We start from the raw sequence: 24,417 nt of genomic DNA on the forward strand, positions 1-24,417 counted from the left end.
GGGGGGGATTTGTTAGCCCGGTGATGGATATTAAGGAGGGCACATACTGCATGGAGCACTGGGTGTTATATGAAAACAATGGATCGTGGATCACCACATCAAAAACCAATGATGTATTGTGTGGTGACTAACATAACACAATAAAATTTTTTTAAAAAATTAAAAAAAGAATAAACTCCGTTGGAGAAAAATAAAAAGTCCCATATTGTACACTAAGTTGTAGACATAACTTACAGAACTGCTTACTACAAGTAGTAGTACAGGATGATTAATTATATAAATAACACTCAAAATGTTCCGATTAATTGGTATTCATCAGATTACAGGACCACAAATCACTGGTGTTCTTCAGGTTGAAACAAGGTATTCCACCACCAAAATCAATCTATGGGAGTCATTTCTTTTTTTGTTAATTATGTTATGTTAGTCACCATACATTACATCATTAGTTTTTGATGTAGTGTTCCATGATTCATTGTTTGCATATAACACCCAGTGCTCCATGCAATACGTGCCCTCCTTAATACCCATCACCAGGCTAACCCATCCCCCCATGCTCTTCCCCTCTAAAACCCTCAGTTTCTTTCTCAGAGTCCATAGTCTTTCATGGTTCATCTATCCCTCCGATTTCTCCCCCTTCATTTTTCCCTTCCTGCTATCTTCGTCTTCTTTTTTTTTAAACATATAATGTATTATTTGTTTCAGAGGTACAGGTCTGTGATTCATCAGTCTTACACAATTCACAGCGCTCACCATAGCATATACCCTCTCCAATGTCCATCACCCAGCCACCCCATCCCTCCCACCCCCCACCACTCCAGCAACCCTCAGTTTGTTTCCTGAGATTAAGAATCTTTTATGATTTGTCTCCCTCTCTGGTTTCATCTTGTTTCATTTTTTCCTCCCTTCCCCTATGATCCTCTGTCTTGTTTCTCAAATTCCTCATATCAGTGAGATCATGATACTTGTCTTTATCTGACTGACTTATTTCGCTTAGCATAATACTCTCTAATTCCATCCAGGTCATTGCAAATGGCAAGATTTTGTTTTTTTGATGGCTGCATAATATTCCATTGTATATATATACCACTTCTTCTTTATCCATTCATCTGTTGGTGGACATCTAAGCTCTTTCCATAGTTTGGCTATTGTGGACATTGCTGCTATAAACATTGGGGTGCACATGCCCCTTCAGATCACTACATTTGTATCTTTGGGGTAAATACACAGTAGTGCAATTGCTAGGTCGTAGGGTAGCTCTATTTTCAACTTTTTGAGGAACCTCCATACTGTTTTCCAGAGTGGCTTCACCAGCTTGCATTCCCACCAACAGTGTAGGAGGGTTCCCCTTTCTCCGCATCCTCGCCAACATCTGTCGTTTCCTGACTTGTTAATTTTAGCCATTCTGACTGGTGTGAGGTGGTATCTCATTGAGATTCTGATTTGGATTTCCCTGATGCCCAGTGATGTCGAGCAGTTTTTCATGTGTCTGTTGGCCATTTGGACGTCTTCTTTGGAGAAATGTCTGTTCACATCTTCTGCCCATTTCTTGATTGGATTATTTGTTCTTTGGATGTTGAGTTTGATAAGTTCTTTATAGATTTTGGATACTAGCCCTTTATCTGATCTGTTATTTGCAAATATCTTCTCCCATTCTGTCAGTTGTCTTTTGGTTTTGTTGACTGTTTTGCTGTGCAAAAGCTTTTTATCTTAAGTCCCAGTAGTTCATTTCTGCCCGTGCTTCCCTTGCCTTTGGCGATGTATCTAGGAAGAAGTTGCTGCGGCTGAGGTCGAAGAGGTGGCTGCCTGTGTTCTCCTCAAGGATTTTGATGGATTCCTGTCCCACATTTAGGTCTTTCAACCATTTTGAGTCTTTTTTGTGTGTGGTGTAAGGAAATGGTCCAGTTTCATTCTTCTGCATGTGGCTGTCCAATTTTCCCAACACCATTTGTTAAAGAGACTGTCTTTTTCCATTGGACATTCTTTCCTGCTTTGTTGAAAATTAGTTGACCATAGAGTTGAGGGTCCATTTCTGGGCTCTCTGTTCCATTGATCTATGTGTCTGTTTTTGTGTGGCAGTCATTTCTTAATCTGCAAACACAATTTTAGTTCATGGGGAGAATTTTCTCCATTTCAGGTTTTCAGTCCAGATTCCTCTTAAATCCTTTAGTGACTGGAGCAGACAGCAAAACAAATGAACATGTAGCAGAAGAACACCTAGGACAAGCACACCAGGTGTCACCAATGGCTTGCTTTTGTTCATTTGTGGTCACATACTTGTGTCTGCACTTTAAACTGCTAGTAAAAATACCCTGTGGTCATATGATGGTATGAAACATACTGTCTCAATCCCACTTGTAAGAGCCACTTGCTCACAAAGGAAAGTAGTGGGGGGGAGGGGGAAGAGCAGGAGATGCAAGAGAGGGCAATTGTAACCTGAGGCAGTCCTAGAGGCAGAAAAATCTGAAAGGAAGCCAAAGTTTGAAGCCAAGAAGAACACAGTTTACATTAGCATTTAATCCAGAGAGCAAGGTGTAGATAGAATAGGTAGCTGGGCGAACGGGGTTGAATTGAGTTGAGAGCTGAAAAATTTGCTGAACAGAGTTTTTGTATGTGTTAGTATGCCCCTCTGTTTACATGGAGCTCAGTGCATATTGAGGTAGTAGATGCAAATACTTAAAGAAGTTGGAATACATTTATAGCAATATTTTATAGGGTCCACAGAGAACATTCTGACCTCCAAGTGATCTGCTATCCAGATTTCAGAAGCACTATGTTAAGTTGTGGATAACACAGCCATAAGGGAGCATTAATAGGCAATAGAGATACTCTGGCAATAGTCTTAATTTTTGGAAGGGGCACAGTGGAGTAAAACCTTCTCTTCTAACAACATACTCCTTGGAGTCTCTATTAGAGGAAAGATCTTGGGCTGGTTCCCCTTATGATAAAATTACTAGGATTCTTTAAGATGGCTCTGAGCAGTATGACTGCTATTTCTGGGAATCAGCACTCAAGAGGCTGTAGGCGCAGACCTCAGAAAATCAGAGCAACCCCACCTTTAGGTCCTGTTATATTCTACTTTAGGAGAACCGGCATATAATGTTGGACTGACCCCAGTGTCAAAGAGAATAGTTATTCAATCAGAATTATTTAGTTTATTTCATCTATAAAAACAATCCAAACCAGTAACTGAGTCTCAAACTTCGTTTCTTTTAGCCTGAATCATCCTATTTGCTATCTTTATGGAGTGAACACATTGGTGTTGTATCTAACCCAGTGGTCTCTAAGTATCATAAATGTTGCTAATGCTGTGCGAACATCGTTTTAATACATAGTTGATTTTAGGGCTGGCATTGACCTTAGCAGTCATCTTTTTTATCTTTCTCATTTCACAGAAAAAGAGACATAAAGAAGAGCTAAATGTGACTTGCTCAAGTTCATACTTCAATTAGCAGAAGAGCTGAGACTAGAATCCAGGTCTCCTAATTCTCTTGACACTATTCTTTAATCTGCACCATTTCACACATACAGGAATGTACCATTATTTCCAGGGAAGTCCCCTGAGAAATTTTTAACTTTTGTTTTGAAACTGTACTATTGTAACATTTCAAGTCCTAATCTTAAATGTTCGTCAGGAAGGGAGATGGAGATCCAACCAACTTTGCAGGAAATGTATCCTTGCCGAAAAGTAAAACTCTCTCAGTAACAACAAGGGTGACCTGGTTTTAAAGATCCCAATATGCAAAATGAGAAAGTTACAAAACAGTCACACTGAAGGGGATTGCATTAGAAGGGAATACTCAGCAGAACTTCTTGAGTGCATTTAAGCATTTACGATTATTACTTGGCAGAATCCTCTGGGACAGAGAACCAAAGTTAAAATGCTAAGAGCCACTGCCAGATGAAGACCAAGAAGAAGGCAAAATAAGCATCTTTGAATTAAAATGGAGGTTATGAAGAAATGGAATCTGTTTGACAGAAACTCAGTTCCCTCTGAAAGTATCAGAGCCTGAGTAACCAGCCTAGTGAAGAGCCTTTCTCAGTTCTGTGGATAGCAGCACTACCAGTCTTATGGTCACTCAGGCTTGAACTTGAATATCATCTTGAGGCTCTGTCTATACTTCATCCTCTATAATACATCCATTACCAAGCCCTGTTTCTCTCTTTCTTTGAAATAACTCTAACATTCTTCCCTTCTCCATTCTGACTGCCAGCATTGTAGATGGGACTCCATTATCTTCTGGGGAAAAAATCCTATTCTCTCCTACTCTGATTTACCACTGGCACAGCCATAGGAGTCATCTTATACAGCTTTCTTGATCACACCCTGTTTAAGAACCTAGAGTGACTCCCCAATGCCTACAAGATCAAGACCTAGTTTCTCAACCAAATGTTCAATATCCTCCAACTAAAGGGCCCAGCTTAGCTACTCCTACATACTTCCCTCTCTTCCCAAATACTGCTATACCCAAGACAGTGCTAATTCGAACCTTTGACTTCCATCCCCTTCCCGCATATAACAGAGGTGTTTTCCCAACTCCCACATCTGCCTATCTAAATCCCACCCAGCCTTTCAGACCCAGCTCAGGTTTACCTCTTCCACATACCTTTCCTAACCACCTCCCCAGAACTCCAGCTAGTACTGATCTTTAGAATTTTAATTAGTGCCAGCTATGCTCAAGGCACTGATCTTCTTGCTTCTTTAGAAATGGGAAAAACTAACAGGCAAAATTTGGGACCCATTTAATAAAGTCCTGCTCTGAAACAGGGACAGACAATGTTCATGTAGCCCTTAGTGTCTGTTACTATAGAAAGTGCCAGGCCATCAGTTGAAGAATTCACCAATCTTTCTTCCTCCTAAGATGAAGGTAACATTTTGGAACACCCAAAATATACTTCATTCATGACACATTACCCATTTGTCACATAATCACAGAATCTTAAAATATATGAGAAGGAAGGGGCTTTGAATCATTAATTATATATAAGAAAAGTGAGGTCTATTTCTGGTTTCTGGGTATTCTGATGTTTTCTTTCCCTTGAGAAAGCTACTGCTGGCAAATAACACAATTTTAAAAGAAATTCAACAGTACATATCTTTAAAAATGCTCCTGGTTTTTTGACCCAGTAATTTGACTTCTGGGAAGCTATACTGAGCAAAAAAATCTTGAATATTAAAAAAATTTTATGTACAAAAATATCACAGCTTTGTTTATAACAGTAGAGATAAACTGGAGACACCCTAAATATCCCCAAATTGGAGACTAGTTAAGTATATTATGGTATACCTGATCCAATCCAATCAAATATCATATAGCCATTTAATGTGATATTCTAACATATGATGGTGTAAACTGTACTGTCTCAATCTCACCTAGCAGAGTCACTTTCCCACAAAGAAAGATGGTGGTAGAAAGGGTAGAAGAGTTAAAGAGTGATATTATTGATTATAATGTGTGGGAAATTCTTACAAGTGAAGAATTTCTGGATAGAAAGTGAAGAAAACTGGATAGAAAATGTATACACAGGATAAACTCATTTAAAATGCATGGGGGGGAAAGACTGGAAAACCTTGTTTAAGCCAATTGTTTGATTTTTTCATGAAAATTCATGATTTGCTGGTTTATGTAACTTTTTATTTTAAAATAATTTCACATGCATACACAGGTATGAGAACAGTACAAAGAACTCCTGTGTACCCCTCACTCATATTCCCTGAATATTAGCATAAATAAACTTGTATTTATTTATTTATTACAGTCTTGAGGTCTTTTAATTTTGTTACACTTATCATGCCATGAATTCATAGGGAATGGGTTCCAGCAGCTCAGGCTCCTTTCCATTAGTTCTCACGAAGTGTGCTTCTCTGGGTGGAGCAGGTTGGTGCTTCAGTTGAACCCAAGTACCTTTATCTTTGACTTCCTTCTTTTTCTGATCATTTTCCTTCACACGCTTCAGAAAGCTATCTCAGCTCTTTAAGTGATTAATATGCTCAATACATACATTAATTCTCTTGGCAAGAATCTCACCCTTGTTTGTTTACAACAATACCAATGGCATGCTAGGCAACATTATAGACTCTTCCAGTTTTGCTATGATAATATTTATGGGGCATTCTGTTTTGAACAGTGCCCATTCCCTTAATGTCCACAATATCACCTTTCTTGTAGATTTGTGTGTATGTGACTAAAAGAACAACTCCATGTTTTCTAAAAGGCCTAGAGAACATATAGTGGGTACCTCTCCTTTTTCCCTTTGTGTTGGTCATTTTGGTGAATTACTGGAAGATGCGGTTCCTGTCAAAAGGGATAAATACTTTTAAAAGAAGTCCTTCTGCCCCATTTAAGGATCGTTTGGCCAATAAGCTCCTATGTGAACACTGTCACTTTAGATTCCAAAGTGAAGGGGTAACAGAAAGGAGACAGACACTCATTTCTCATGGCCTATGGAATCTGGGATGAAAGCCAGTCCCAAGACTAATAATCAGATGCAAGACTTTTAACCAATTACACTGCCTATTATTTACTGTAATTGGTGTCATCCCATTCTACCTTTCCCTTGACTACTTCAAGGAACATCATGGAGACAAAGTGATAATGAGTGTTGAGCAACAGATTTAAACTTCCTGATTCAGATGAGTGACTTGAGGGAGACAAATATATATTTTTTGTTCATGCCTTCCCTCTGGTGAAAATGAAAAGCATCAATTTAATCCAGCTGCCAACAGCTCTACATAACTCCCCTGGACATCAAAGAGAAAGGAATAAAGAGTTGAGGACCATACAGAAATGAAAACACCACATGTCCATAGCCATGAAAATGCATTATGTAAATGAAATTACCCACATTTGGGTCATCTAGCACTGTCCAGTCAGACTTCTGGTAATGATGAAAATGCTCTCTGTCTGTGCTGTTCACTATGGTAGTCATGAGTCATTTGTGGTTATTAAGTGTTTGAAACATGACTGGTGTAACTGCAGAACTGAATTTTTTATTTCATTCCATTTTAATTCATTTAAGTTTACATAGCTACATATAGCTAGCAGCTACTATACTGGACAGTGGAGAGCTAGACCTTTCTCCACTCTAAGTAGAAATTTCCTCTCTAGTTCCCCTGATCTCTTTGCACTCTCACTGAAGATCACATCCATGCCCAACAGCTCCAGTTACCTTATAATGATGGTACTTAATCGTGGCTGCATATTACATTCACCTGGGGCACTATTCTTAACCTCACTGTGTGTGTGTGTGGGGGGGGGGGGGTACTATGACCCAACCATGAGTATTTTTTAAAAGGTCCTCAGATGACTCTAATGTGCAGTCAGATTTGAGAACCTTTGATCAATATGCTGATGACTCCCAATTCTATATCACCAGATCTCAGTGCTGTGCTACACATGCTGATAGGATCTTCCCTTCCTGATTCCCCTCCATTCCTCTTCCCCAAAACGCTCAAACACCAATATATCTAAATGGAATATCATTACCTAGTATTGCCCTCACCCAAATCCTTCAAACTTTAGTTACTGGGCTTACTTCTGCCATTTTGCTATTTGTTTTTTATATGTCTTATGTATTTCTTATTTCTCAATTTCTTCATTATAGCCTTCCTTTGGGTTTGTTTGTTTTTTAATAATTTATCATTATGATTCACTTCTCATTTCCTATTCTATATATTTTTTTAAGTAAACTCTACCCCCAACATGGGACTTGAACTTGTGACCCCAAGATCAAGAGTCTCATGCTCTACTGACTGAGCCAGCTAGGTACACCAAGAGGGGTCTCTTCTAAATGTTTTTAATTATTTTCTTAGTGGTTACCCTGGGGATTAAAATCAACATCTTCAATGTATAGCAAGCTAGTTTCAATTAATAACGTAGTTGCAATAGTATAAAAACTCTGTTCCTACGTAGCTCCATTCTTCCCCCTCTATGTTGTTATTGTCACAGCTTACATCTTTATATACTGTATGTCCATTAACATAGATTTATAATTTTTGTTCTAAGCATTTGTCTTTTAAATCATATATAGAGGGGCGCCTGGGTGGCTTAGTCGGTTAAGTGTCTGCCTTTGGCCTGGGTCATGATCCAGGGTCCTGGGATCAAGCCCCACACTGGGCTCTCTGCTCAGCGGGGAGCCTGCTTCTCCCTCTCCCTCTGACTGCCACTCTGCCTGCTTGTGCTCTTATGGTTTTGAATTGCTGTCAAGCCTGAAGGACTCCCCTTAGCATTTCTTGTAGGGTGGGTTTACGGGCAATCAACTCCTTCAGCTTTTGTTTACCTGGGAAGGTCTTAATTTCACCTTCATTTTTGAAGGGTAGTTTTGCAGGATATAGAATTCAGGTTGAGAAGGTTTTTTTTTTTTTTTTTCTTTCAACATTTTAAACATATTACCCCTCTGCCTTCTGGCTTCTATGGTTTCTGAAGAGAAATTATCTGTTAAGTTTATTGAGGATCCCTTGTCTATGACAAGTCACTTCTCTTGCTAGTTTCAAGATTCCTTATATGTCTTTGTCTTTTGATAGTTCAATTTTAATGTGTCTGTGTGGAATCTCTTCAAGTTTAGCCTTCTTGGAGTTTGTTAACCTTCTTGGATATATAGATTCATATATTTCATCAAATTTTAGAATATTTTGGCCATTATTTCCTCAAATATACTTTCTGCCATGTTTTCTCTCTCTTCTCCTTCTACAACTCACATTATGCATCTGTTGGTACACTTGGCAGTGTCTCACATACATCTGAGGTGCTATTTACTTCTCTTCATTCCTTTTTACTTTCTGCCCCTCAGACAGGATAATTTTAATTGATATATCTTTAGTTTCACTGATTCTTTCTTCTGCTCCTCAAATCTGCTGTTCAGCATTTGGCAAATACTACTACGAAGTCTGCTCTAACTCTGAGGAAATTCCAAGGGGGGAAGGGCGTATAAAACAAAGGTAAACCTGAGGCGCCTCAGTGGCACATTCAGTTAAGCATCTGACTCCTAGTTTTGGTTCATGTCGTGATCTCAGTGTCGTGAGACTGAGCCCTGTAGGGAGTTCTATGCTCAGCACAGAGTCTGCTTAGAGTTCCTCTCTCCCTCTCCTTCTGCCCCTCCCCACCTCTCTCTCTAAAATAAACAAATAAATCTTAAAAAAAAAAACAAAGGCAATCCTCTCAGCTGATCCCTCTCTTTCATACAGCAATTCTATAATATATATATATATTAACCTGTCAAAACATACAATCACAATTCTTTGAGAACAAAATCCATATTGCCCTGCCTGGCACCGGCAAGCCACAACGAGGAATGTGGGCACTGTCTCCATGGCTTTATCCAAGCTAAGGAGTAGGAGATGGTAGGCAGTTCAGTAGAAATGCTCCAACACTCTCTTACCAAAATTTAGTAGCTTCTTTCTTCATTAAACACTAATCTCACTGTTTTAAGTTTTTATTAGATACCAGAGTTCAGAAAAAGTTGATTCTGATGGTTTTTGCTATAATGGTTAATTATTGCATTAGTGGAGAGATGGGTTTTTGGAGTTCTCTACTTTGCCATTTCTTGCCTTTATTTCTTAATCAAAAATTTTGTGGAAATATTTACACATTTATCCTTTCATTTAAACTGTAATTTCTGGCTGGTCCGAAGGTAGTGAGTTATCTCAATTGATTGTTCACAGTCAGTTACAGATCGAACTCCTTGTTCTAAACTGTAATTTCTTGTCCAGCTCCATATAAAACCTGAATGACATACTTTTTGTAATTTAAATCTTAATTTAATTAAGAAATTATATTTTTATTAGTCTGAATCTTTCTATTCAGCAACATAATGTGCTTCTCTATTCTTTTATTTTATCCCCTTCAATAACTCCTTTTACATGGGTCCTGTTCCTTTCTAAATAAATTAATTCATGAATATCTTAAGATGGCACTATTGTGCATTGGATTTCTTTCCATTTCAATTTCAGAGTGATGATGATGATTATGGTTAAATTTTTTAAAGCTATTGATATTTGCATATTTTTCTTACATTCTATCACCTTACCCTTGTTAGCTCTAACAGATTTTTGTAAAGTTTTCTTGGGTGTTTTATTATATAATTATATAATGTACATATAAAGGTAAGTTTGTCTCCTCTGTTAAATATTTATCATATTTTCATGTCCTCTTACTACAATAGCCAGAACCTTAAAATTGAATAATAGTGGCATCCCTATCTTGTTCTTGATTTTAATGGCAATGGATCTAGTCTTTCACAACTTATTATGATATTTATTATTGCTCTGAGGTCAATAGTGTTTTTGTGTGTAAATAGTTTACTTCTGTTCCAATTTTAGTTTTTTTTAATAGATGCTGAGTTATATCAAATTATTCTTTTTCATGTATTGATATAATCGTGTTTTCTTTCCTTTAAGTCATTGACTTATTTACTCAATTGTATTGATAATTTCCTCATATTGAATCATGCTTGCATTCTTAGGATAAATTCCCCTTGGTCATAATGTATCATTCTTCAAATTCACTACTGCTTTATAATTTGCTAATATTTTATTTAGAATTTTTGGAATTATTTTCATGACTGATCGTCTATATTTTCTTCTTAGGTTATCTTTATTAGATTTTGGCATTAGTATTATGCTTGCTCTGTAGAATTATTTCTTTTTCCATAATCTGAACTATTTTTAGCCGGCTGTGGTGGTGCAGGCCTGTAGTCCTAGCTGCTCAGGAGGCAGGAGGATCTCTTGAGCCCAGGAGTTCTTGGCTGTAGTGCATTATGCCAATCATCAGGTGTCCGCACTAAGTTTGGCATCAGTATGGTGACCTCCTGGGAGTGGGGGACCACCAGGTTGCCTAAGGAGGGGTGAACCAGCCCAGGTCGGAAATGAACTTTTTTTTTTTTTAAGATTTTATTTATTTGACAGAGAGAGACACAGCGAGAGAGGGAACACAAGCAAGGGGAGTGGCAGAGGGAGAAGCAGGCTTCCCGCGGAGCAGGGAGCCTGATGTGGGGCTCAATCCCAGGACCCTGGGATCATGACCTGAGCCGAAGGCAGCCGCTTAACTGACTGAGCCACCCAGGCGCCCCGGAAATGAATTATTTTTAATATCAAGATAACTATCTGTATTTTTTAAAGTTCTATATATACAGCTGTGAAACCGCTTGAGCAGAATGACTTTTAATTGGTAGATATTTCAAACTATGTTAATTTCTTCTATGATTACTAATCTGTTCAGTTTTCCCATTTATTTATGGTTTAATTTTGGTGATTCTTCAGAAAGTGCAGTCACTTAGGATGTCTTCAGCTTCTTGTAACACAAAAGCATGCGTAAAAGTGGGTTAACAGAAAGGGAGTTTTTCTTTTTTTTTTTCTTATCTCTAGTTTTTCTTTAATTTTTTATTGTTATGTTAATCACCATACATTACATCATTAGTTTTAGATGTAGTGTTCCATGATTCATTGTTTGTGCATAACACCCAGTGCTCCATGCAGAACGTGCCCTCTTTAATACCCATCACTAGGCTAACCCATCCTCCCACCCCCCTCCCCTCTAGAACCCTCAGTTTGTTTTTCAGAGTCCATCGTCTCTCATGGTTCATCTCCCCCTCCGATTTCCCCCCCTTCATTCTTCCCCTCCTGCTATCTTCTTCTTTTTTTTTTTTCCTTAACATATAATGTATTATTTGTTTCAGAGGTACAGATCTGTGATTCAACAGTCTTGCACAATTCACAGCGCTCACCATAGCACATACCCTCCCCAGTGTCTATCACCCAGCCACCCCATCCCCCCCCCCCCAACCCCCCTCCAGCAACCCTCAGTTTGTTTCCTGAGATTAAGAATTCCTCATATCAGTGAGGTCATATAATACATGTCTTTCTCTGATTGACTTATTTCGCTCAGCATAACACCCTCCAGTTCCATCCACGTCGTTGCAAATAGCAAGATCTCATTCCTTTTGATGGCTGCATAATATTCCATTGTATATATATACCACATCTTCTTTATCCATTCATCTGTCGATGGACATCTTGGCTCTTTCCACAGTTTAGCTATTGTGGACATTGCTGCTATAAACATTGGGGTGCACGTACCCCTTCGGATCCCTACATTTGTATCTTTGGGGTAAATACCCAGTAGTGCAATTGCTGGATCACATGGTAGCTCTATCTTCAACTTTTTGAGGAACCTCCATACTGTTTTCCAGAGTGGTTGCACCAGCTTGCATTCCCACCAACAGTGTAGGAGGGTTCCCCAGAAAGGGAGTTTTTATCTCACACAACTAAAAGGCTAGAGATTGAGCAGCTCCCAGATTGGTTAACTCAATGGCTCAAAGAGATCATAAAGGACTTGATTTATGCCATCCTCAGCATGTAGGCTGAATCTTTTAGGTTGGCTGTCCTCTTAGTTCCAAGGTGGCTACCAAAGTCTTTGGTGTCACAGGAAAATGACAACATTCAGAGGCAAAAAGGGAAATACTCCTTTTTTGCATCTCTTTTTCAGAACAAAGAAACCTTTCCCAGAAGCCCCCCAGGACATCTCATTAGCCAGAATTGCAACAAATTCTCAAACCTAGGCCAATCACTGGCCAAAGAAATGAAATTACCTATATAGACTTACTCCTAGACTAATTAAAACTTTCCTTGTGATGAAGGAGGGGCTTCTTGCCTGAGCACAGAGCTGCATGGAAAGGAGGAGGTTAAACACACAAACAAAAGCAGAGCTCTACGGACAGAACATTACCCCATCTCTATCCTCACCATTATTTCATGTAGTACTTCCATACAAATTTATTGAGAGCCTACTATGTGCCAGGCTCTGGGTATAAAGTAGTAAATATGACCGATAAGGTTCTTGCTATTATGAAGTTTATATTTTGGTTGGGAGAGCTAGTGGTTAAAATAATAAACAAATATAAATATGATCATTTCAGATAGTGGTAAGTTCTTGAAGAAAAACAAGTCAGGGTAATGAAATGGAGAGGAACATGTGAGAGGCTTGCTACATTAGAAAAAGTGATCTAGGAAGGCTTACTGAGGAGATGACACATTTGATCTGAAGCCTACATGGTAAGAAAGAAATTGTGAAGATCTGGCAGAAGATTATAGGCAGCAAACTACATGTGCAAAGGTCCCAAGGTAGTCACATGCTTGAGAGGTATGAAGAATAGAAAGTCAGTGTTCTCTTAAAATACCATTGTGTTTCATATATCCACACCTGAGCACATGTTGTGTCTGTTGCCTGAGATGACCATCCCTACACTGCTGTCTAGCAAACTCCTACCAACTTTTCAAGACAAAGCTCAAATATTACTTTCTCTTCAACTACTTCCCCAGGTAGAGTTAAACACTTCTTCCTTTGTGTCCCTACTATGTGTTAGAATCCTTATCATACCGTAGTACATTTAACATATTTTCATTTTTTTTCTCCCTCTGGACTGGGAGCTGCTTAAAGGCAAGGGCTATATCATTTATATATGTATATTGGTATTCCCCACTACCAAGTACTCTGGGCCTGACAAATAGTAGGTGCATAACAACTATTTGTTGAAACACTCTATTCCTGGCACTGTTATAGGCATTATGGAACATATAAAAGAGTCTACTTTCATTGAAGTAGTTAAAAATGTAGACTCTGGAGTCAGAAGCTTGGCTCTAATCCCAAGCCACCAATTATTAGCTGTGTGAACTAAAGCAATTTACTTAACCTCTCTGTGCCTCAGGTTCCTTAACTGTGAGGTGGGAGTTTATAATAATAACTGTCTAAAAGTGAGGAATAATTTAAATAATGTATGTGAAGCATTTAGTAACATAGTTTCTGGCATATGATTAGTGTTTAATGTTAATTTATTATTATTTATAAATTAATGAAATTATTGAATTGATAAGATTTATACAAATGAGAAACAATACTGCAATACACTACTATGCAGGATGGTTTAACATGCCTCCTGAAACTAGAGATATCTTGACCTCAACAAAGCATTGCTGAATATATGAATGAAGAAAAAAATAGCCACAGTGTATTGTGCTGGCCTGACCATTCTAGAGCACTGGTTTCATTTCTGAGCATCATATTTAAAAAGAAACAAAACATAGTGTAACTGGAAACAGATCACTAGAATGATCATAATTCTAGAGAAGGGAAGACTCGGAGTAGAGAGAGACATAAGAGCTGAAATCAAACATTTGAAGGGTTGTCATGCAGAAGAAAGAGTTTTGCTCAGCGCTGCTCTAGAGAAAAGAACTAGGGCAATGAAATAGAAGTTGTAGACAGGTGATTTCAGCTCAACATAGAAAAGCATTTGCTGAAAGTCAGCATTCACCACGCAGGCAAGAAAGTGGTGAGTTCCCCATTGGCAGAAGTGTTCATTAACTGAATAATCACTTAACATATTGTCAAGGGGACTTTATCATTGGGCAGGGGATTATCCTAGATGACCTCTGAGGTCCCCTGAAGAGGGTTCAAGATCTGGGCCTTTCTGGGAAAGATTAGTACATTAAAATTAGGAAGTTCTCAAAGTGGTACTACGAAAGGAGCCAAGATGCTCTCAAAATCAATACCCCACCAAATGCGCATACATGCACACTCACAGATACACACACAGTCTTTCTCTGACCAGCCCACTCCTGTGCCTTTGTACATAACATTTCCACTTTAGTCACTTTGTGGATTGGGCATTCAAAGTTCCTCTTCAAATGTAATTTTTTCCTAGAAGAGGTATGGCTTTAAGCCACCCAGCCATTTTCATCAGCTTCTATCACAGTGCCTGGTACATAATCATTAAATGTGCTCGTTATCCACCATTTACACTTGAGATTGTACAAGTTTATCAGATTAAATCTACTTGTCTTAAAGGGCTCTGAAGAGATGCAGAAGTGGATAGGTAGGCATGGATAAGGGCGAGAGGTCACAAGGGCTTCACTATTCAAGCTCAGTCCTCATGGCACAGAGTGTAAGCCATGCACAGATACCTCCCACACATCCCTCTAAAAGCACACTTTTTTTTTTTAGTTAGGTGTAAAGCGAGGCTTTCCTCTTCACAGACAAAGTCCAGAGATGGGCAGTGATCTGGGCTGGGATTTGCGCCCTGGCCTTCTGCCCAGCCCACTGATTTAGCTCTTTAAATCGCATCATTTAAGCCTACAAATGTCACAGATCCCATTAGACACTCTCCTCTGGCTAGAAGCATAAAAAAGAGAGAACACAATAAGCCCCCTGAGGCAGCCTGTTAGACCATTCCTAACATTCCTTACTTGGTGGACTACATTGGGAGTGAGGTTCACTTGTAGAAATGGCATTAAGTGCTGGCTGGTTTTGTTTTGTTCAGTTAAGAACACACCTCAAGGCCAGCGCATAATGATGGGAAAGCCAACCTCATCTCTTGGCTTAGGTTAATGACAAATGAGTTCAATCTGCCAAGTATAAAGGTAAAGAGTGACGGGAAGGAACCTTCCCAATAATACAGCCTCAAGAGATGCCAGAAACTCTATCATTAGCTATTTGTTCCCAGAAAAATGGCAGAGTAGGACTAACAGCTTATGAAGAAAGGACTGGTCTCAGCCTGGAGGAAGGCTGAGGCTAAAGCTGTAAGTAAGGGTCACATGGCACCAGCTGTGGGGAATGGAAGAGGGTAGGACATTAGGCAAGTCATTAGATGTCTACATAAGCCTACATGTAGACAGACAACACAAGGAACCCATTTTACATCATTGTCAATGTGTAATGTCGAGGTGGGAATGGATACATAAAAGAGATTCCCAAGGCTGGACACCAGGCCTCTCCTTTCCCCTTCACCACACCTTCCCTGCCTTTCTAGACACACGTCTCTGTGCTCCCAAGGCCACAGCAACTTTCCTCCTCAAGGAATCCACATTAAGGTGTTAACGGCTGTTAGTCACATGATTTTTTTTATTCCTTCCAGGGGTAGTTTTAGAGATGTAGTGCCTTAAAGCAAAGGAGCAATTCCCTAGTAGTACACTCTCAGGCAAACCTCTGGATGAGATATTTTTCTCTAAGGGGAATACTATGAGGTTTCTCATATTCCAGCTCACTGGAAATGCAATAGACCAGATCAATTTCAAATGCAAGAGATGAAAAGTAAATCTAGACTCTGAATTGACTATATATAATCCAATTATACTTACTTCGAGTCTCAAATTACTGTGTTTTACTGTTCTTGCTCTTCACCACTATAACCCACACATCTGGCACATAGTGAAAGTTCAACAAATGGTACTGCTTGTCACCTTCATTATTACTACTATTACCACAGGAAGCAGTAGTAGTAATAGTGCTGCCCTGGCACAATGCCTGGGACATATTAAGTATTCAAAACTCTACTAATTATTTTGTTGCACCAGCTCCTGGCACAGTGCCTGGCATATAATAGGACACCAATTTAGTTAGTTCCCTTCCTTCTCATCTTGCACTAGGATACATTTGTCTTCAGTTTATCACACAGCCTTGCCTTACGGAAGTGGACAAGATCTTAGTGCTTAGCACAGCAACATCTGTGACACCATCTGAAAAGACATCTAGCCTTTTCTCCCATGGTAACCTCTTAAGTGGCAAATGGGCAGCAAGTATTTAAGAGCATTTTTTCTGATGGGAAAACTGAGGTTATGAGCTCTTGCCTTGAAATTTTAGCACACCCTTAATCTTTGTATCTTATTATAGCCTGAAAACTATATCCACCACACACCTCCAACTAGGCCATGATCAATCTCACCACTGTTGTTCTTATGCTCTACGGTGTCTGGACTATCCTCACATTTTCACATTTAATTCATCTTCCAAACACTGGCTTAAGAGCTACTTCTTCCATGAAACCTTCTCTGAGATCTCCAGCCCTCACCAAGGCCTTTCTGAAATCCCAAAGCATCATATCAGTGCCACACAATTTAATAATTTTTCTGTGACCATGCCAACCCTCCACAGCTAGATCGTATTTGTTAAACATTCATTTGTCAAGCACCCGTCATGTTCCAGACCTGTGTGAGTCCTCAGAAGGCAGGAATCAAGGTACTCCTACCCTAGTGGCAGAAAGACAAGCATGCAGTTAGGTGACATTGGAGAAATGTCATCCAAGTACCAGTGGAGAACTCAGAGGGGGATTGGCTAACTTTCTGAAGGTGTTGGGGGAAAAGTTCACAGAGAAGGAGAACTGTGAGCAAGGTGCTGAAGCCGAGAAGGAATTTGTTAGGTGCAGAGAGTGGGATGAAGCTATGTGCAGACATGGTCATAAAAGGGCAACTCAGAGAGCACGGCTCAGTATGGCTAGAACTCAGGGTGGGATGGAGAGAATATCATGGAAGGTTTACTCATTCACTCATCAAATATATATCAAGCATCCAGGGCATGCCACGAACTTGGCTAGGTGCAGGTGCTATAACAGGACAGATGCAGTCCCTGAACTTGAGCTTTAAAGCAAATTGGACAGAAGAGATGATTATCCAGTAAGACAAAGAAATATGTAACTACCAATTGTGATAGGCATTAAGAAGGAAAAGAATATAATGGAGAGAAGAATATGAAGGAACTACTTTAGACAAGGTGGCTAGTGAGGGCTGCTCTGAGGAGGTGACATTTTGTTGAGGTATGAGAGATGAAGAGAGCTGGAGAAGAGCATTCCAGGAGGTAATCAAAGGTCTTGAGGTGGCAAAAAAGCTTGGCATGTTGGGAGAATCAAAAGAAGTTCCACAAGGCTAAAGAATAATGGATGAGGGTGAGAAGCTGAAGAGGTAAACACAAGCCCAGACCTAGGAGACCTCAGAAAGGAATGTTGATTTCATCACAAGAGCATCAAGAAACTAATCAAGGAGTGAAATGGAATCAGATGCGTGTTTCATGGGATAACTTGCAGGTGGTGCAGAAGACCATGCGGAGGGGAAGAGAATGGAGTCGGGATGACCAACCATAAGGTAGTGGAAGGGTTTAGGTGAGAGACAATGAAGGCATGGACCTATTCTTTCATACCCTCCCAAGGTGACTAGCATAGTGCAAGGCACACTGCAGGCTTCCAGTGTGTTCACACTGATTAACTAAATAAATATAAACTAAATCAGGTTGTTGAGTCTCTCTTCAGGAGATCACACTTTCTCTTCTTCCTCCTCCTTCTTTGTTTATAATGGAGTTGGGGAGGCAGGGAGGCAGTCTACAATTAGTATTATTAAAGTCATTTGCTGTTTAGTGACAAATGCTTACTCTAAGTGCCACTTCCCTTTAGCCACTGCTGAGTTACTTGAAAGTAGCACAGAAAAATATCAGTGCTTCTTGAGACAGCCAAACAGTACCCTGCTCTCCTGAGACTTGGATGCAGAGAGAATTTTGTCATTTGGGCCTGTTCAGGGCGAGAGGTGACACTCACCTTCAAATACCAACTTCCCAGAAGATCACAAGCACATGAATTGCAAATGTTACTTGGTATAATATATGCTTCTCCCTTTGCCAAAGCAGGGATGTCATTACCTAGAAAAGTGAGGCAAATGTTTGTGGAAGCTTCATGTCTTTATCTGCTCTTCCATCCAGGAAATGAGACAAGTGGCCCTTTATCACATTTCCATTTCCTTTTGCTGGCAAAACAGTTCAGTAATGAGACACTTAAATCGGTCCAGCCCAACTCAGCCTCCAGAGGGTCCTGGAGATCCCAGGGATGGGAGGGAAAGGGGAGCCAATCACCTTATGGATCTGAGCCTCATCTTCTCCCCTGGGGAGGATAACCATTCCTATCTCACAGGGCTAGTACAAGGAGTCAGTAAGGATCGTGCATGAATTTGATCTGTAAACTACAAGGCAAGAACTCTATACTGTTATTCATTCCATACAATTGAAGGCAAAGACTGTCTTTTTCTTCTTGGTTTCCCAGAGACAGTTAAACACACTGTAGGAATTCAATAGGTTTTACTTTAAAATCAATTCCATTAAAATCTGGTTTTAGATGTGGTGCTTATAAAATAGACCATTCACTTCTCAGAACTGAATCAAACAGATTATCAGATCCATCAGCTCCTTGGTTTCAAGCGGTAGAGGGAAAAATCATGAATAGGCAGAGGGGGTACTTAACTTTGGTCGAGTGGAGCCAATAGCTGTTCCCCAGTGAGCAGCAGCCAGAAGCAAGGTTTCAGTTAGCATGAAAACCGGATTTCAATCCAGAATCTACATCTGGGACAGCTGCAAATGTAACCCTGAAAATTAGCTCAGGCCCATGGGCCCAGGGCCTAAAGGAAACTGGCCAAAGGTAGCTACAACTTTGCATCATCCATCAGAAGTATTCTCATGAATATCTTCAGACAGCAGAAGGGAAAGAAGGAATTAATTTGTGCCATGTCTTAGGAGGTTTACGCTGTGCCAGTTGCTTTGAAAATATATTATCTCACCTGACTCGCACAAGAGCTTTATGAGGGAGGAATTATCCTTTAGCGCAGGGCCTGGTACACAGTAAGCAGTAACTAAGTGATAACTGCTATTAATGCTATTAATATCAATAACCTTAATAATAATAAACCGAAGCACAGTGGGCTTGAATGACTTATCCAAGGTCACAGAGCTGGTAAAGCCAGGATTTGAACCCAGGTCTTTCCCACCCAAAAGCCTGGGCTTTTTCTGCTATACCCCTTTGTAAGAAGAGAAAGATGGTAGTGTGAAAAGAGTTGATTTTCCAACCCCTTAGCCAGGCTGCCTCCATAAACCAGCCACTTGAGACCTTCAGGCACCTAAGACTCTCTTTGGTCTCCCTCTCTCTCACTCAGGTTGCTAAATTGCTATGAACCATGGCCCAACTGTACTACAAAAAAGTCAACTATTCACCATACCGAGACCGTATCCCCCTGCAGATTGTGAGGGCTGAGACGGAGCTCTCTGCAGAAGAGAAGGCCTTCCTCAGTGCTGTGGAGAAGGGGGACTACGCCACTGTGAAACAGGCCCTTCAGGAGGCTGAGATCTACTACAATGTCAACATCAACTGCATGGATCCTCTGGGCCGGAGTGCCCTGCTCATTGCCATTGAAAATGAGAACTTGGAGATCATGGAGCTGCTGTTGAACCACAGTGTGTATGTAGGCGATGCATTGCTCTATGCCATCCGCAAGGAGGTGGTGGGCGCTGTGGAGCTTCTGCTCAGCTACCGGCGGCCAAGTGGAGAGAAGCAGGTAAGAGAAATTCCTGCGGGCTGAGGAAACAGCCAGGAACAATAACGCCCCAGGATCAGAAGCTTGGAAACTAGGGAAGGTTAGGTAGGCTGGAGTTAAGAAGCCCTATCATCGCAACCCTCTGCTCTCAGAAATAGCATCAGTGATCTCCGGTGGTATCCTAGAGCTACCCTGCATGGTCCACACTGAGCTTTCCTCATTTGCCTTTTCCTTGTGAGCATTTGCCCATATACATTCAATACTTAGCAACCCAAGGGTGCCTGGGTGGCTCAGTTGGTTAAGCGTCTGCCTTCGGCTCAGGTCATGATCCCAGGATCCTGGGATCAAGCCCCACATCGGGCTCCCTGTTCAGTGGGGAGCCTGCTTCTCCCTCTCTCTCTGTCCCTCTCCCCACTCATTTTCTCTCTCTCTCTCAAATAAATAAATAAAATCTTTTAAAAAAGTACTTAGCAACCCGAAAGTGTACATTCCATTTACATAATATCCAAGCTCCTTCGACACTCCCTACCCTCTGCTCTCTAGCTTCATTTTCTTCCTCTATTCGAAGGTTACATTTTAGGAAGGAAGAGACCAAACACAGACATGGGATTTGTCTTCACCAGCCTCTCTCCTGGAGAACGACAAAAGGCCTTTAAATGTGAATGTCATGGTGTAGATGCAGAGAGATACAGGGACTCATGTATTTTCCCAGTACCTGTGATGCAACAGCATTCCACCCCTAAATGTTTAGGATTTTGCCTCTGTGACTCTCTACCCTCCAAGGCACTTAGGCTTAATACTCTGGAATCATCTTTGAGTCCTTCCTTTTCCTTGTCTCTGTGTCCAATCCCCAAGCCCTATGGTTTCTTCCTGCCCAATCTCTCTTTCACACTTTCTTTCCTCCCACCACTCTGCCTGTGCTCCTCATCATCTCTCTCCTAGATAGGTGATTCTCAAAGTGTGGTTCCTGGACCAGCAGCATTAGTTAGCATCACCAGGGGAACTTGTTACAAATGCAAATTCTCAGGCCCCACCACAGGCTGACGGAGTCAAAAACTCTGGAGGTGAGGCCCAGCATGCTGTGTGTTGACCAGCCCCTCCAGGAGACCCTGATGCACACTCAAGTTTAAGAACCACTCTCCTAGAATAACATGAAAATCTTCTAATTGGATTCCCTGCCTATAGAACCCTCTCTTTCTCACAAGCCATCCTGAGCAACAATGCTGGCTTATTCTCCCCAGTACAGCACAACAATCCTGTCATTCCTGTCCATGCTTTCAGTGACTACAAGGTCCCATTACAAGAGAAACCAACACATGAAGTCTAGTACTCGTTACCCTTCAGTAATGGTCTTTTCCGGTCCTGTCTCCTGCAGGTTTCTCCTAAACCCCTCAAGTCAGACAGGTCTCTTCACTGTCTTTCTTTGGAACATAGTAGGGACAAAGAAAATACAGAGTTATCAAATGTGGAATACCATAATACATTAAAAACCAAAAATAGTACATATCAAACCCCAAATTGCAAAATGCTTAGATAAGGAAAACACTTGACATCAAACCTTATGGGATACGACCAAATCTTGGTTTAAGGGAATTCATAGCTCTACTACTTGCCTGCCCAGTTAAACAAAAAGGAACAGAAGTAAGCTAAGTGATAACACATAGACTAAGCATTGGAATGGAGAGAGCAGAAAGAAAAACAGTAGTTTAAAAGTTCCTTGAGTAAAGGTCCTGAATGCCCCCATGCTCCATCAGCACTTAATACAGTGCAGCTGTAGCCCCGCAGTAGGAAAGTGCCTGTAATATCACAGGCACTCAATAAATACTTATTCTATGAACAAATAGTTCATAATAGCTCATGTGCAGCCAGCACTGTGCTAAGCATCTTACACCACTGAGCTCATTTAATTCCCACAACTCTGTTAAGTAGACACTATTATGACTACCCCCATTTTACCAATGAGAAAAATCGAGTCACGGTCGAATCAGTTGTCCAAGATCACAGTGTCAGAGTCAGGATTCGAACCCAGGCAACTGAACTCCTAAACTCACTCACTTAACCACTTGCTTATACTGCTTCTATGGCAATCTAAGTCTTGGGATTTCCAGCACAGGAGTTCTGAGACTAGGGTTGATCAGTGAAGGATAGAGAGCTCTCTGGAAAGGACAGGCCAGAATTTGGATGAATAGCAAAGCAGAGAGGTATGAACATGTTCCCTACTCAGTCTGTGTCACGATTCCCACCAAAACTGATTTGTTCTGTGCCCTGTTTTCCCACAGTCCTGCTAAGGGCCTGAGTGATTTACTGTGTTACTCTGAACTAAGGCTTACCCAGATAACCTGCTCTATGATGACCTTGCCCACCTCTGAGATTAGCCATTAGCTCTATCCTTCCATTGACACCAATCACAACCACTATGTATTATTGGCCAGCCTTACTTGCATAAATGTCTAGTCTCTGTAACTAGATTGTTTCTTTTCTTTTTTTAAAAGATTTTATTTATTTGTCAGAGAGAGAGAGAGAGCACAAGCAGGGGGAGGGGCAAAGGGAGAGGGAGAAGCAGGCTCCCCGCTGAGCAGGGAGCCCAATGTGGGGCTCGATCCCAGGACCCTCAGATCATGACCTAATCCAAAGGCAGATGCTTAACCGACTGAGCCACCCAGGCGTCCTAGATTGTTTCTTAAATGTCAGGCATAGTCTAATGCCCAACTGTTTCCATGTTTACCTCAATAGTACCTAACCCAGTGCCTAGTATATAACGGGTGATATATAAATATTTGCTGATGAATAAGAAGGAGCTACATTTATCCCTTAGAAAAGTATATGGCTAGCTGATTGAACAAGACATCCTGGACTTTCATATTCAATCCCATTTACTTCATAACTGTGGTGAAAGATAGGAGAGCACAGGGGAGTTTCCAAAGAGGAGGCTAGCAGTACCAACCCTATCTGAGTTTTGAAAGTAGGCTATGTCCTTATTTGATGGCCCCCATCCCCCCAATCTTTCCCCAGTGCTCTGGCAAACTCTAAGGAAGAAAGTCACCAGAAAAACTTACTCTGAAGTACAATCTAAGGCATGACCTCCCCTGGAGAAAGGCAGTGCTTAACTCAGGAATGAACCACTAATGGTGAAATGGCAGGCATATGGAACAGAGGTGAAGCTGTTTGGGACAGGCTGTCTTTTCCCAAGATCCTTTCAGACATGCTGCCAATGTAAAACCTCTTTTGTCTGTACTCTAATATCACACCATATGTACAAACGCACAAAGCCATCAGCCCCATCCCCAAGTCTTTTCCGAAAACTTTCTCTTCCCACTCTCCTCTCTCTCCCAACCCCCACCACCAGCCTCTGCTAAATTTTATTTTCTCCCATTGCTCTGACAATCGCTGCAATAAGTCATATGTCAGTAACTATAACAACAGGCTGCCACAGTGCTGGAGTTCTGCCTTTCTGGGAGATAGAAACAGGATTTGTTTACCTGGGAGCAATCAGGGATATGAGCAAACACAGGCCTCCTGAAGGACCACGGGTCCAGCTGGGTAGGCTACTCTCAGGAAGGTGCCCCTCCCACACACAGAATCCAAACACCTGGCCTTTTTCCTGGGCCCTCCCCCATCTCTCCAAGGGACTGGGCACAGCTGACCTCCATCAGTCTTGGGTGGATAAACAAGTGCCCTTTTTGGCTTTACTGGGCAAAGAGTTTGGTCTCAGGCTGGCAGCAAGAACCACTCTGCTCAGCCCACCGTGCTCTTCTCCATCTTCTAGCCTATCAAAAGTGCTCTCAGATAAAGATCAGAGGCCAGGCATAAATGGCTGACACTGGCTTCGAGGATCAACACTCACATGGATATCTACGTTTTTAATGGGGACCAAAACTCAAAGTAAAAATTGCAATGCTTTATCAGAATTTTCTGCACCAGACAAGTATAAGACTCTGTGTGTGTGTGTGTGTGTGTGTGTGTGGTGTTAGTCTTTTGTCTTCTTGTGTATGTGTTGTTCTGAGGTCTTCTTGCTGCTCCGGAAATCTGACCCCCTTGGCAGTATCCACTCCCTGACCACTACAGCCTATTTCCTCAGTGGCAGATTTTGTGATTCCTTGGGGTAAACATTCTTAAATAATTCTCAGAATTCAAAAGTTTTGTACTACAGAAGGTTTAACACCAGCCTATTTCTTGTATATCAAGCCTTCTCCCTTTGGCCCCACTGACTCTGGGAGCCACTAGAGGAGCATCATCAACCAGAGGAGCCAAACCAGCTACAATCCAGAGCAGAGTCTTGTACCTGTGTCTTGTCAAAACCAGCTCAAAGA

The 24,417-nt window shown here is 40.9% G+C and overlaps 1 protein-coding gene across 3 annotated transcripts in view; it reads left to right on the plus strand.

Moving 5' to 3' along the window:
- TRPC5 (transient receptor potential cation channel subfamily C member 5) overlaps positions 1-24,417 on the plus strand; it is a 262,537-nt gene that overhangs the window by 111,987 nt on the left and 126,133 nt on the right. For all 3 annotated transcript variants that reach the window (XR_004297931.1, XR_004297932.1, XM_032392736.1), the window contains exon 2: positions 19,730-20,128. Coding sequence is in view for 1 of the 3 variants with exons in the window: in XM_032392736.1 (XP_032248627.1) it covers positions 19,751-20,128 (378 nt within the window). In the remaining 2 variants the exon portion in view is untranslated. The remainder of the gene's footprint in view (positions 1-19,729; positions 20,129-24,417) is intronic.

The sequence above is a fragment of the Phoca vitulina genome, unplaced genomic scaffold, assembly GCF_004348235.1.
Source record: "Phoca vitulina isolate PV1807 unplaced genomic scaffold, GSC_HSeal_1.0 scaffold69, whole genome shotgun sequence".
NCBI classification, from domain to species: Eukaryota; Metazoa; Chordata; class Mammalia; order Carnivora; family Phocidae; genus Phoca; species Phoca vitulina.